The 15,930-nt window shown below is 35.6% G+C and overlaps 1 protein-coding gene across 1 annotated transcript; it reads left to right on the plus strand.

Moving 5' to 3' along the window:
- Positions 1-295: 295 nt before the first annotated feature.
- Positions 296-14,208, plus strand: LOC124404882 (carboxypeptidase D). The gene is made up of 15 exons (XM_046879358.1): positions 296-1,028; positions 1,697-1,938; positions 3,671-3,826; positions 3,915-4,090; positions 4,657-4,804; positions 5,877-5,977; positions 9,043-9,551; positions 10,166-10,627; positions 10,693-10,952; positions 11,131-11,305; positions 11,440-11,813; positions 11,903-12,050; positions 12,126-13,617; positions 13,693-13,869; positions 13,968-14,208. The coding sequence occupies exons 1-15, from the start codon at positions 549-551 to the stop codon at positions 14,069-14,071; spliced, it is 5,004 nt and encodes a 1,667-aa protein (XP_046735314.1). The 5' UTR covers positions 296-548; the 3' UTR covers positions 14,072-14,208.
- Positions 14,209-15,930: the final 1,722 nt, after the last annotated feature.

The raw sequence follows: 15,930 nt of genomic DNA on the forward strand, positions 1-15,930 counted from the left end.
TGAATTTTATACATTATTTATGCCAGGAAAAGTAGACCATCGGGGCTGTGATTGTGAAGCTTAATTTTTGCCTCTCTTTGAGTGAAGGGAGTGAAGATTGCTCAAGAAATTATGCGGTGACATGTCATTTTACACCTTATTAATTCTGCAACATGTAAACAGCGTTCAGAAAAAAAGTAGCAAAATAGGAGAATCATTCGGTCGGTAAGTGAATCAGAATCGACAGATCTGATACAAATTCCTGTTAGGCAGATAGTTGACAATGATAGCGGCTCGATTATAAAGTCGATAACGCAATATAAAAGCAATGTGGGTGTTAAATGAAAACGCATACATATGTATATTGATTTTCGCGTTGGTGGTAAAATGGCCGTGTGACGTCACTACTTCACGTGGGTTTTGGGTTTCCCCCCACCGCGGAGCCACAATATGTTCTCTGCTGACGTCAGTCAAGCCTTCCGCTTAAAACGAGACGACAAGGGAGCTGGCCTGACACTGTGCTGTCAGCCCAATTTTCCCATTTTTCGCGTTAAGTTTCCCTTGCGAAAATGGAATTGTATAGTTTGTTAAAGTGTACCGCAAGTGTTGTTTTTTTGTTATTTATAATATCCCTACCGTGTGATGGATATTCGCTACGCGAAGCCGACGAAAGTGAGCAGGATATTAACGAGAATTTTATCACCCCGCATTACACGCACTATGATGAGCTTGTAGAGCTGCTAAAAAATCTAACCGAAAGTTATCCCAACTTGGCGAAAGTCCATTCGATCGGTAAATCCGTCGAGGGCAGGGACTTGCTGGTTTTCGAAATATCGGAAAACGTCAATAACCGTCGGCTCGGCGAGCCGATGGTCAAATATGTTGCTAACATGCACGGCGACGAGGCTGTTGGCAGACAATTACTCGTCTATCTCGCTCAGTACCTTTTACACAATTACGGGAAAAACGAGAGAGTCACTAAGCTCGTCAACAACACCGATATATACCTGATGCCGTCTATGAACCCCGACGGCTTCGAAAAATCTCAGGTATAAATGATCGCTCGTGCAACCTTTTTTTAGTTCCAAATTGACAAGTTACTCGTTGCAATAACCATCACAATTCCAAAGATACAGTTTTGTTTTTTTTCCTGCACATACTCGCAACGAATTTTATTAACTATATTCATATTTCAAAAACGATTTTCACGCCTAAATTTTGGCGACTATTTTTGTGAAGTCATACACCTATATTTAATATAAATTTCTACGGTTTTTTGCACATACTTTTTGAGATACAGAATTTTGAATTCTCTAGCGGATTTTCATAATGCAGCTCAAAAGCGTTTCAATAGCATTAAAACTACTCGTCAAAAGGCTTGACATCGATAACCTAGTGATTGGTTAATTACGTGCTAATGTCTACTGATAAGCCTGTATCAAATTCGAAACAATTTAGTGTGTTGTTTACGAATAGTAAGGAACAAAGAGAGAAGTAACAGAAGTCTGTCGAATGCGTTGCAGCACTGATAATGAGTGGTGTCCCCTTACCGTGCAGATCACTGATGGCTACCGTTACTTTTTGCGCGGAAAATTGGAAATTTTTTTAAAAATTGTTAATAAAAAAAAATTCTTCTTAGACGTATAGAATCTTTGATGTAATATCTCTGTATGCGTCAAATTAGACAGACCTAATTGTTTTTTTTAAACTTTTTCAGGAAGGATTGTGCGAATCTAAATCTCAATTTGTGGGACGTGAAAATGCGAATCACGTTGATTTGAATCGAGATTTTCCCGATCAATTCGATAGAAAATTGGCCGGTCAAAGGCGAGGCAGCATTACCAACGGAAGGCAGAATGAAACTGTTGCTATGATGACATGGATAGCCACAGAGCCGTTCGTTTTGTCTGGGAATCTTCACGGTGGTGCTGTTGTTGCTAGCTACCCCTACGACTCAGGGTGAGATTTCTAGTTGAATAAATTTTTTATACTTTTTGCCCAAGATCGATCGCAATACTTGAAACTGATGTTCAATTTGAGTTAGTCTTCATTAATCCCTGTTGAATTGTCAGATTGTTCATGGTGGAATCCAGCTCAACTTAACGACTCTGGAAACCTGAAATCTCTGATTTTTTTTCCCTTTTGGAACTTTGTTACATGACGTGACAGTGTCGCCCCTGTATCATTTCAAAAATTTTTCTCTGCTGTTTTTGGAGTTTTTGGATATTTGGATATCCGACTTACTCGGATCTGTCAGTTATGCAACATCAAATATGGATAGTTCAAATACCCGAATGGTTTGAGTAACCGGGTAATTCGGATATCTGGATAGACTGAGTATCCATTGCCGCGTGAATATATCTGAATGGCAAAATGACCCGCGTCAGCTACCTATAACATAATAACTAGTCACTAGAATCTCAAGGGATAAAATAATTTGAGACTAACTAAACAGTGATCAAATAACGAGTATTAAAATTTAGGAAAATAATATTTATTCGAACATTACTAGTGTATACAGCTTGAAAACGTAACAGAAAACCGTAGTTATAACATGTATAGGATACACGCAATCGATTTGGGTTTGGATGCGTTAGAACACTTCACTGATCCCACACACACCAAGAAACTGCATACAATGCAGAGGGGGTCATATTATCCCGTGATGTTTTGTCGTGAGATATTTTTGTCTGGTTATTTTGTCTCGTGATGTATTGTCTTGGGATGTTTTTGTCTACGGTTTTTTTTTTTTTTTTTTTTTTTTTTTTATATGAAGTTTGCTCGTCAGGAGGTTTTATATCGTGATGCTACTGTTTCGGTTATTACTGCAGGGGTTATTTTGACGAGATATTTTGTCACGGGGTTCAAAGTTGTAGGATATTATCACGTGGAACCAAATATCCGTATAGTTTGAGTATTCGCATAGTTATGATATCCAGAACAATTTGTGCAAAATTTGCAAATAAACTACATTCATTACTGCTCATGTTCTGCATGGAAAATCTGTAATAAATTCGCAACCATTTTCGATAGTATACATTTAATAGTAGTTATAAATAACACGTAATTGTAATATTTATGGTACAAGTATCTTAACACCAACCCTGCGCGGGAAACCAAAGTACTCATACTATTCAGATAATTCAAGTATTCAAATAAATCACGCGCTTTAACTATTCGAATAGTTCAGATTTTTCGGATACTACGCAACGTGTTTTAAGTGAAACCTTGATATGAACTCATTGTTTGCATTCATTCTTTAACGTTCAATCAGTAGGTAATAAACTCAATAGGCAATAGTTGGTCAACTTCTCAAGATGCAGATATTACTTGTAAAATTTTTTTGAATCGTGTAAATTGTGCAAATCATTATGGTTTCAATCAATACACCACTTTACCCACAGGACTAAATGTAAATTATCTAAGTCGTTGTTACCTTCGTTCTGATCGAATTTACATTATGTACTCAACCGCTTTCGACACGCTTGGCTCTGTTTTGTTAGTATAATACACAAAAAGACATTGGTGGTTACATTATGATAATACGCTCGGTCAATGCTTATCAGATCAACGAAGCCTGTGTGGCTGACAACCACTTCATCTTTGTGTCCTGCATGTTTTGAGTGGTATTAGGCTTATTCTATATCATGCAGTAATTGAGAATCCAAACGGGAATTTCTGCCTATTTCAGAATTCGCCGAGAATGCTGCATAGAGAGCAAATCTCCAGACGATGAATTGTTCAAACACCTTGCACACGTTTATGCGGACAATCATCCAACCATGCGTGAAGGAAATGCTTGTCCACCGGAGCGTTTTCCAGGTGGTGTTACAAACGGCGCGTATTGGTAAGTAAAGATTTTTTCCGACGCGTCACTGAACATGCAGTAAAGTTGACAGTAGTTGATGGGTTTCTTTTTCTCAACCTAAATTCAGGTATGAAGTTACTGGCGGGATGCAAGACTTCAATTATGTACGTTCCAATTCATTCGAAGTCACGTTTGAACTCAGCTGCTGCAAGTATCCGTCAGCCGAAGAAATGCTGGAAGAGTGGAGACTCAACAAGGAATCTTTGATCAAGTATCTTGAACAAGCGCACATTGGAATTAAAGGTATGTCAATTTGTTTAAATACACTGGTAAAAATGTTTATTTCTGGACCATAACTGAAAAATTGGTTCTTGGCATCAAAGGAAAATTAGTTTTTCAGCTATAACTAAAAATTTCATCTTCTGAATAATTTAGCCACATGTATGAAATTTTTTGTTTATCAGTGCGATAACTTGATGCTGGTGCAACAATAAATAGTCGTTAAGGTTTTACAATTCAACTGGAAACATTAACAAAAAATGTAATATTGACAACTCTAATTGTACTAAAAATTACTTGTAACACTTTTTTCTTGTATTTTTAAAAATATTTAAAACTTTATCGTAACGATACTTGACTTATAATAATTTCCTTCAACAAAGGGGAAAAAAAAAAAAAAAAAAAAAAAAAAAAAAAATTCTCAGTGTAGGGAAATGTTGATGCACAAAAAGGTTTGAATTAATACTCTTTCAATTTTAAGTCTGGTTCATTTGATTGCACAAAAAGATTATTTTTGTTAGAGGGACACTCAGTTTGATAAAAGAATGATTTTAACTAGAGTAGAAATCATTTTATTTTGCAATGTGCAGGTCTAGTCACAGATGCGGATGGTCAGCCAATCGAAGGGGCGAGTATAGTTGTCGCCGGAATAAAACACAATATCTCAACTACCAATCGTGGAGAATACTGGCGTCTTTTACTGCCTGGTACTTATTCCATCTACGCTGCTGCATGGGGGTGAGTTTGATTTTTTGTTTGGCCTGTTCGGTCACCAAACACATTTTGCATTGATAATCTGAGACATGTCCCTGATAAAGATGTTCTTATAAACTACTCATTCATTTCTTCTTCTCACTCTCTGCAATATACCATGTTTTTGAATATTTCTGCAAAGAATTTTGCATTCTTTCTGAACAAGTTTCAATTACATTGATAGTGGCTGAAGCATAGCAAAAATTTCCAGAGAGTTTTTGGAAAGAAGTCATATTCTTTTGAATATCCATTTTCTTTTGTTTAAAAACACCAAGTTCTTTAGTTTTTTACGATTTCCAATTACCAAGTCCAGTTAGAGTTGGAAATCGAATGAATTTCTGGTAAAAACTCAGATTCCTTCCGAACTTAATATTCTATCTCAAAAAGGCCAAGTTCTGATGTTCCCATTTATTGTCTGGAATAATGGCGTGATGGCAAACAGGAATGGATTTTTGAGAGAATTAGTCGTTTTTACGGAATGATTGAAATTAATTTTTGCTGAAATACAGCTGATGGGTCTACACATATCTGCAAAAGAATATTTTCAATACAACTAGAATTATGGAAAGCTGTACAGAAAGTTCCAAGATAATATTTCAAGTTTTTTCCATAATGCTGTTCAATAAAACTTTCTCTCAAAAAATTGAGACATTTTTACAAAATTCCGAGAAATCACAAAAAAATTATCATCGATTGTTCAGAAAACCTAAGAAATTTTAGAAAATTCACATTCAAAGTAAATTCGTAGTAATTTCTGATAGTTTCCGAAAATAATTTTTCCCAAAGACAGCTTCAACACTAGCCAAACAGAGAGAAAAATTTGAGCTTTATTTCCATCCCCATTTCTTGAGTCCAAGTTAAAAAATCATCTGAGCTGTGAATTGAAACGGTATTTTTAATATCCAAGATGTGGAAAATAATATGAAATGGAAAAATATACTAAAACTCTGTAATGAGAGAAAATCCATGTGAACCATAATTCATTTAAAGAAATATTTTGAGAAACAAAATAATTATATTACATGGCAAGAGTTTGAAGAAATTTCATTTTCTTCAGATATATGCTAAGCGAGCCGGTAGAGCTGACCGTAAACGCTGAAAATGGACCAACGATTTTTAACTTCACGTTGCGTAGCGACCCCGAAGCGTCTGACCAAGGTAAACTTGAGGTGGTAACTCAGTCGCGGTTTTCTCCACTGCGGAGAATGATCGCGTCTTTACGAGTAAGAGATGATTACTAAATCTAGATTCATCGTTCGTATTTCTTGAATTGTGTTTATTGTATATCGCTGTGAAGAATTTACGGAATATTGATTGATAATATCTGAATTTATCATATCTATACACTTTAATTTTATCAATGTATGTCTTATTATTGTTTTTTTTTTTTCTTTTCGCATTATCTAACAATTATCAACAAATTTGATTGAAATTATATTTATATAACATTTCAAGAAACCAATGTTATATATATATATATATTTAATAACAATGCTATAACAATGACTAAAAATAAAGCCACAAGATCAAATATCGCGTATAAGTTTGAATCTGGTACAGAATTCTAGGAAATTCATATTTCTTATTAGATCTGCAGAACTGTTATTGACTGTTAATTATGATCTGCCGAAGCAACATTCCATAACATGTTTACTTAATTTTAAATGCTTTACATTTTTTACTTGGGTACAACATTCTCAACATATTATAATAACAATGAGATCAATCTACTTTATAATTCATTATGATAATTATTATAATGTCATAAATTTTTTTCTCACAATCATCCATGTTATCCTCCTAATAATGCTTAAGGTTAATTTTATGGTGGAGGCGATTTATATTTACATTATTTGACAAGCACAAGGTATAGAAGAGTTAATTTGGTTACAGCTCAAAAGAATTTCCATTTTTCAATTGTTTTTTTCTCTGAATAAACTAGTTAGTGATTCGTGAATAATTAAAAATTACTGGTGACAAACATATCTCTCTTAATTATCTTTTTTAATTACATTCATTATTGCTATACATCTGTTTGTGTACAGCAGAAAATGATTAGAGATGTGCGGACACTACAACATTTTCATTTCAGATTATTTTTCTATCTTGAAGTCTTAATTTTTTTGACATGACTGTCTATTTGACAAAATCACTTTTTGTTTTTGACACATATTTTTTTCTCGTCTATGTTAACAATTCATTTCACCGATTTTGTGTTTGCACACTTGATGAATAAAACTTTCTTTGTGCAAACTAATTTTGTTTTGTGCATTGAATAGGAAGTATTTAAATTCCGTTAATTATGATTAAAAAATTGGTGCTATTTGAGGAAGTATTTATCTTCTATTATATTATATTTACTTAATTACATGAATCATTTGGAAAAGAAAACAAAATCTAAGTACAACTAGTTATACGTGTCATATGACAGGGCAGTTGCAATATTTTCGACCGTACTGCATGTTTATGATAAATTTTCAAAATAGTGAAAAAAGTAACTGAAACAAGTATTTAGTATTCTTTGACTGTAACTACATTATTATGTGTAGAATTATGTATTTGGTATCGTTGGTCTTTGAGATTTAACTATACCTATAATATATTGTATAATGCAATGTCAAAAAAAGAATAAAATATTATATTGTCTGTCATTTGTGTATTTAAATAAACACTTAACACCTAAAATCCCTGAATCCTGTTGCAAATACAATTTATTATTATTACTTGGATTTTATGTTTTTCTAATTCTCTGTACCTTGTGCTTTGTAGTATGTTAAGGAATGTTTCTCGTGTAATTTGCTTCTTTATTCTTACTTTTCATTTATTAATACCTCTAGATTCATTTTCTCAAACTTATTACGTTGCAGATCATTTTTTTAACCTAGTGGTACCTACTAATTTTATTATTCTAGTAATCGAGCTGAGTATCTTTATTGTAAAAATGAAAATTTATGGGGTGAAAGTTAAATGTATCTGGAAATTTATGGTGAGGGTCAAATCTTGGAAGGGTCAGTATTGCGAATCGCTGATATACGAGATTTCAAACATGTGAAAATAAAATAACGAAAGATGCATTGTTCGAAATCTTGAGTCACTGGTTAGTAGTCATTATAATTAGCGACACTTTCAAAAATTAAGATTTAAAACAATTCATATATCGTTACTTTATTTTCACGTGTTTGAAATTTCGATATTTTGGTTGTTCACAATACTGACTCTTCCAAGTTTTGACCCCGAAGACAAATTTAATACTTTATCAGGCTTTATCATTGCAATGGTGCATGCGATTTCCGAAACTAATGGAGGAGTTTTTTCGTTGAGAATGTATCTAGGTGAACATTTTTGAAAATGTCAAAAATTTTTTTCTTTCATTTTACCTATGCTAAAACATGTTTTATCTCAATAATGAAACCACGTCTGATTAATTAGTTGAGCATATTTTTCAATAACTAAAGGACGTTGTATGTGCCTCAAAACGTGAAAAGAAGATTGTATGTCTTTTTTCTTGTGTATTTTCAACATTTCTGGTACCCAACCTCAACTCACCAGGATTTTCTCCACAAAAAAAAACTCACTTTTTGAAATCCAGTTTTTTTTTATTATGATCTAACGAGGAAGTATCTCAGGTCGATCTCTCTAATTTGATTTCTTTTGTAATATGTTACAGTCGCTACTAAAAACCAAGCGACACGTTGACATGCCTGAGTTTGGAGGGTGGTTTCACACCCTTAAAACGTTTAATGGTAGATATAAAATTACGTGTCACTTACTTTTTAGTCTATTATAACGTATTACAAAAGAAATCAATTCCGAGAGATCGGCCTGGGATACCTTCCTTGTGAGACATATTATTATTATTGGGATAGAGCGTGGTTCAGGTATAAAAAAAAGTAAGAAATATTCATTTAAGGTTGATGAAATTTTAAATGCATTTATAAATCTCCACACCATAAATAATTTTAAGTTTTCGAGAAAATAATCATATTTTTCTTTCCTAACAAACAAAACTATTTGAATTTAGAAAGTCACATGCACTCTTGCAATGATTCAACATGTAAAAGTATTAAGTTTGCAAATGCATGGAAGTTCCACCTCATTGAAAATTGTATAAATCCTAATTTTTTAGTAATCCTTCTTTCTTTATGTATAATATTAGCATGAAATATTTCTAATCCACCACGTGTCTGTGCAGCACCATATATTTTCTGTTTATTTTCTTTTAGCCAGAAGTCAATTGCCGATTGCCGCCGAACTGGTTAGACCCCGTGACAACTTTGGATTTTTTCATCACGTCGATTTTAAACACCATAACTATGTTGAAATGGAAGATTTTTTGATCGACTTGCACAGCATGTATCCAAAATTAACGAATCTCTACCACGTTGGAACCTCGGTTCAAGGCAGAAAATTGTACGTAATGGAAGTGACGAAGGGTCCCGGTAAACATCGACCCGGAGTACCAGAAGTAAAGTTAGTGGCCAATATGCATGGCAACGAAGTTATTGGAAAAGAAATGTTGCTCTTGTTATTGCGATACTTGTGTGAAAATTATGGAAGTGACGAAAGGGTGTCGAAAATCATGAATACGACGAGACTACACGTAATGCCAAGCATGAACCCCGATGGGTACGAAGCCTCCAAAATTGGCGATGCTTACGGAATTCAAGGAAGAAGTAACGCTAATGGCATTGACCTCAACCGCGATTTCCCAGATCAATATACTCCGTCGAAGGTGAGTGATAAAACTCACTTAACACAAAGTATTTTGATAATATATTGCGGCACTCAATATTACAGAAACATTGTAGCATGCAATATTTTGAAAGCAATGGAGATAAGGCAGAACCAAATATACCAGAAGTAAATTACAGAAACATAATTTTACAAGTTCGAACGTATTTCAAAAAAATTGCAGTGATGCATTTTTCATTCATTTATTTATTCATAATATACGAGTAAATCCTTGGTACAAATCATACAAAAATTCTGAACCATAATAGAGCGTGTATAAATACTTAACAAATATCAAAGAAAGGAACAAAGCACAAGAAAGAAGATAAGAAATAAACTTACTCATATTTTAATTCCTCTTTCTTGAGATTCTATAACAGAAAAAAGATTACGATTGTATGGGTCAAACCAATTCGTTCACACAATTCTCAAATGTGTTCATTGCAAAGTGGTGACAGTCTATCAATGGGAGACATAAAATTAAAATCTGCTTTAATGAAGTGATATTTAAGCAATCTTTCTGCAATATTCTATGCTGCCTGCAGTCCGATGTAGTGAAATTGCTTGCTACTTTTATTCGTGCTTATTTGATTATCCAATTTTGTGATCGGTCAGCCCAACAACGTGAGACAGCCAGAAACGGTAGCAGTAATGAAGTGGATAGATGAAATTCCGTTCGTCTTATCAGCGAACCTGCACGGCGGTGCCCTGGTAGCAAATTATCCGTTCGATGATGCTCCAGGCCAGGCAAACAGCCGACCAAACTATAGTCCAGATGACAAGGTCTTCAAAATGATTGCGAGTACTTATTCGAACGCACACCCGCGGATGCATTTGGGCAAACCGTGCCCCTCGATGTTCGATGGGAGAAGCTTGCTAGAAGAAAGCTTCCCAGACGGAATAACAAACGGTGCTCGATGGTACGCAGTTGTCGGCGGAATGCAAGACTACAATTACATAAATAGCAACGCCTTTGAAATCACGCTGGAATTGGGCTGTACCAAGTTCCCAAAAGCCGAGACGCTCCCCACGTTTTGGCTCGAAAACCGCGAACCTCTGTTGGCATTCATCGAACTGGTGAGTCCTGTCGCCCTATGGTACTTACATTCCTTAGTATTTCTTCATTCTTCTATTTTTTTCAGGCACACAAAGGTGTGTATGGTTTCATTCGATCGTCCATCGGAAATCCCATCGCCAACGCGAGAATTCATGTCGAAGGAATTGAGCACGACATTTTTGCTGCCACCACTGGCGACTACTGGCGTCTTCTGGTCCCAGGTACATACAACATCACAGCCAGTGCTGCTGGATATGAATCTGAAACTCAAACTGTAATTGTACCTGATGCTAAACTTGGCGTTCCGCTCGATTTTACTCTGATGAGTAGCGACCCGAATCATTGGTAAGACTTTTTAACGGCTGCCCAGATTGAATCAAAATCAGAAAAATTCTCCATGATAGTGATGTAAACAGTATTTTTCAATAAACATTCTTCACTATATTCTTACGATTCGTGATTTGTATGATTGGCGTTGGTAGATTAGATGTTGTTAGTTAGTGCACAAAAATATAACTTGCAGGTCTTCCGCTTACGATTTTCGAATCATCACGAATATGGAAAAGGGTTTCCTTACGAATTCAGAGCTGAATACACGGCTAGCAAAGTTGGAGAATGCACAACCAGATGTTGCGGAATTTCAGGCTGGCGAATCTTCAGTCAGCATGGCTATTCATTCTCTCAAAGTGACGCACAACGTAAGTAGTTTTCCAGTATCATGTCTTATTTAACAAAAGTCCTAGAGTCAAAACGACAGTTTCCAGGAACAAATGTAGCTTGAAGTTTCAAAGGCTCAACGAAAAAGGACTCAGCATCATGCTTATATCCACAGGTAGGAGGACCAGAAGAAAATAAAATTCACATTGGATTGATCGGTGGTCTGTTCGCATCTCAACCAGCTGGTCGAGAAATCTTGGAGCGTTTAGCCAGACACGTGACGATTGGGAATCAAATTGGGAATCCACCAATAAAAAAACTTTTGGACAACGTTGTTCTGCATTTTGTGCCAGGAGTTGATCCGAAATTTGACAGTGTGTCAGACAGCTGCAATCCTTCGGTGAAAAACGAGATTGGCCAGAATTTGTTGGACAGTTTGAATGGAAAAAGTCAGAAAGTAGACGTAGTCACAAATGCACTCAAAGAAATGATGCGGACGGAAAATTTCGACGCTCTTATCATCATCGGCGGCGGTGCTAAGGATGTTAGGTGAGATAAATTCACCCAAAATCTAACTATTCGTACTTTTGCAAACTGATCATGCTTTTAAATTTTTTGATAATTTCTTTTTTATACAGTTCAACATCGGATGATTTCAATACTTACAATAATCTTGCTCGCCAGTATGCGGCTAAACTCCACAGAGAACATTGCGATAGCAATGCAGAGCCTGAAAACGTTTTCGAACTTCAAAATGCCATCAAGTTACAGTACAATATACCTGTTGTAAGTACTAATCAGATATTCATTTCTCTTTGATCGTTTCGACATTGCTCAACATGAAGAATATTACAATTGTAGATATCGCTGTTACTGTCCTGCTGCAAATATCCATCAGCCGATTCAGTTCTGTCGCTATGGCAGGAGAATTTACCGCCTCTGATGGAGCTTTTGCACGGTTTGGCAACGGGAATTCGTGCATCAGTTGCAAATAAAGAGGGAAGTCCACTGCGTGAAGCCAACGTAAAAATTGATTCTTCGTCATCTTTGTATCATCTAACGAAGAACATGGCATATTTCCAAATGATTTTGCCACCTGGCACCTATTCGCTGACCTTCTCGTGCAAAGGTTACAAGTCTAAATCACTTCCAGTCGTGGTTAATGCCAAAGAAATGACGAGCTTTAACGTTGTGCTAGAAAAGAATGAGATACCTGAGCACATCTTGGCAGATGCAGCTTATACCAGTTCAGATATCAATGTAAATAGCCTGCTGAACGATCTGAACGGAAAATATCCGAAGATATCTAAATTACACACGATCGGCAAGATGGGCAACGGTCGAACAGCAATGTCTTTGGAAATCGGAGCGCAGAATCAAGACGTTCAGCTCACGGGCGTTCCGTCGATCCTGTTTCTGTCCGGAGTCGAAGAAAATTCGCCAGCAGCTACCGAAGTGCTTGTCAAATTTGCCGAGCACCTACTGAGCAACTACAAAAAAGATCCAATTATCACAGGATACATTGACAAATTCGCTGTGCACATAGCTCCGAGCGTAAATGCGTTTGAAAAAGTGACGCAGAGTTGCATTCCACAGACTAACACCTCGCTGCAGTTTCCGATTGATGATCCGTTGTCGAATGATGCGAGTATTATTGCAAATTGGTTGAGAGAAGTGAATGCGATATTGGCCGTGAATCTATTGACTGGTTCTGTGCACGTCGAAATACCATTCGGCGACAAGCATGGAAAGTTCTTTAACAAAATCTACGAAACGGACGACGAAGAGCTACTGCAACGACTCGCAAAAACTTATGTTAGTCAACATCCAACGATGGCATCCAAAAACGCAAAATGTGAAACAAGCGTCAAAATGGATAGTCCAGGAGTCTCGCACAGTGGAACTACTTTTGATCAGCCAAAAGTCAACTCTCTGATCGATTATGTATACTTGAATACCAGCACTCTGATGCTGAATGCTTATGTTTCATGCTGCAACACCGATCACGTCTCGGACGTTTGGATGGAGAACGAAAAAAGCCTGCTAGCAATGATTGAGGCAGTTAATCAAGGGATTACAGGGTATGTAGTCAACGAAAGCAATGAGCCGATAACCGGGGCTAAGTTTTCGTACGACAATTCGTTGCACCGTGTGCGAAACGGAAAGACAGGAGCATACTGGATTTTACTGTTAGCTGGATCTCATACTGTGACAGCCCAAGCATCTGGCTATTTACCAGATACAAAGTTAATCGTCACACCTCATGTCGACAAGTTTACTCCACTAATGTTCAAATTACAACGGAATCAAGATGTATTTGGCATGCCGAGGATCGTTTTCATCATTTTAACTGGTCAGTGGTAATTGACAAGTAATTAAGTACATTCATTGAATTGTTGTAATGATAGAAAAACACATTGTTTTGCAGGCATAATCTGTCTCGGCATTGTTGTTTCCGGTGTTTGTTGTTACGCTGGATGTCAAACAATGAATCGACAGAAAAATGAAAACAAGAAAGGATATGCATTCAGTTTACTTCCTGATGGTACAAGCTTCTTCGACGATGACGAGAAAGAAGTCAGTATATTCAAAACGCCCCTGAGAGGTAATATTACATTTTCATATTTTTCATAGATCAAGTAAACAGGTACTATTTATTAATACGATAATTTACTTTTATTTTGAAAAACGAACAAAAAACAGGAAAACACGTTGACATAAACACGAAGCCGTATTTCGACCAACTTCACGCTTCGGATTCGGAAAACGAGAGCGATCTAGAATTTATCAGGCCAGAACGTGATTAAGAAGGGAAGTTGAAGATTTTAATAGTGATTATGATTAACTTCCAATGGGAATCGCCATGTCCAAAAATAAGGCTAAAGTACGCTACTAGCGTCAATTCTTTGTCCTTCGAATGGTTTCGTGATTTTTATATGGTATAAAATATACTAAACGCAGTAATCGCGATGTAAATAAAAATGTCTCAGTGTCATTATACATATGTTAAATAAAAACATTGAAGTTTCAAGGTGCATATACGAAAATGAAAATATTAAATATAAATATTGCATATTGTAACCAATCGTTGAAGTAACGCTAGTGGCAAAAAGTAGTATGTGCGAAGCCCATTGGAATAATGATGACATTTTCGTAGGCGTATGCTATTTTATCAAATAATATTCCATATTGCCGTTACATTGTTTTGTGAATATTCTATTTTTACAGTCTCACAATTACAATACATCCAATTTAAACTCTGGTAAAATCGTTGTTGTAGAGAACTTGCAGTTTGAGCTTCCAATATGATTTGATAAAACTATTCGAATTCAAAATATCAAAAGATGCCATTTGGCAGTAGAAATTTTTTTATGCCAACTAAGCACAGTTTCCTCATTTGATTTACAATTAGTCAGACTCTTCGCAGGGGTTTTTGGGTAATTTGAAATTCTCAATGTCATGTTGAAAATATTGGACTCGACGTTTCATACACTCTAATAACTTACACAGCACAAAATGTTACAAACTGTAACAATGACATTAAAATTATCATGTTAATTTTTAATTAAATTTTCAATGTTTTCATTACATTTCATTCTGTATTATCTCATTTGGTATTCTTTCAAAAGGTATTGTGAACATCTCAGCTGTCAATAGTTTTATAACATTACAAATATGTTTCAATCCCAATACTTTTCAAGTGATGTAATTACAATATCTTTATAATTTTCATTATTTTTTACATTGTGATATTTTTGTGACAGTTTAAAAACCTAACTAGAATAATCACAAAAACATGGAACAATATTATAGTTGTTATATTTCTATAACATATTTGTCATATGAATGTGCTGTGTGGAATTCGTGGTGTGTTTAGCTGAGGATGTATTTTCGACCTGACGACACTTTATGTGACGTAGGGTGCCATGTAAAAGAATAGACAAACTGTACTCTGATCTACTTATAAAAGACGTTTTCTACGTATATTTTACTTTTCATTAACTTATTGTTAGTGTCATAGATTTGCAGTCGCTTTCATGAAGTTCTCTGTACCTGTATGTTCCTACAATTTAGCCAAAATGATCAGCTGGTAACCAGTTGTGACGCCATATTATCGTTCAAGAAATATAGCGTTGCAACTATTAGTCAGCTGACGTTTCAATCAGAAAGTCATTCAGAAAAATCTTGAGGAACAAAAAAAATTCGTACAAAGACTCGAACTCTTCTTTTGTTAAAATGCATCGATACAGAGTAAAATGAACGTTGAAAAACCACTTTTATAATTTTAAATATACATCCTTGGTTAGTTTGGGACATGTGCTGCCGCCAGATGGAGTCTTTCGATGAGTTTTGATTTTGAATCGTTACAGAAATTAATTGAAGTATCGAAAATCGTTTGACATTGTATGAATTGATGCTGCGATTATTCCATATCAGAATTCTACACTTTACTTTAGTATCAAATCGAAAAAGGTATATTTCATATGCTTACAAATACAGTGCCGCGCAGGATAACGGCAAGTACATAATCTCTGAATTCTCATGTATTTGCACGATTGCTTATCGTCGGTGCTTATTAGATATCCTCAATAACCTGTGTAATTCAACCAGCATACATTTACGTATAAGTATTCCATCTATTGCATACTCTGAGTAAAATGTTTTA

Source organism: Diprion similis, chromosome 3 (genome assembly GCF_021155765.1).
Source record: "Diprion similis isolate iyDipSimi1 chromosome 3, iyDipSimi1.1, whole genome shotgun sequence".
NCBI lineage: Eukaryota > Metazoa > Arthropoda > Insecta > Hymenoptera > Diprionidae > Diprion > Diprion similis.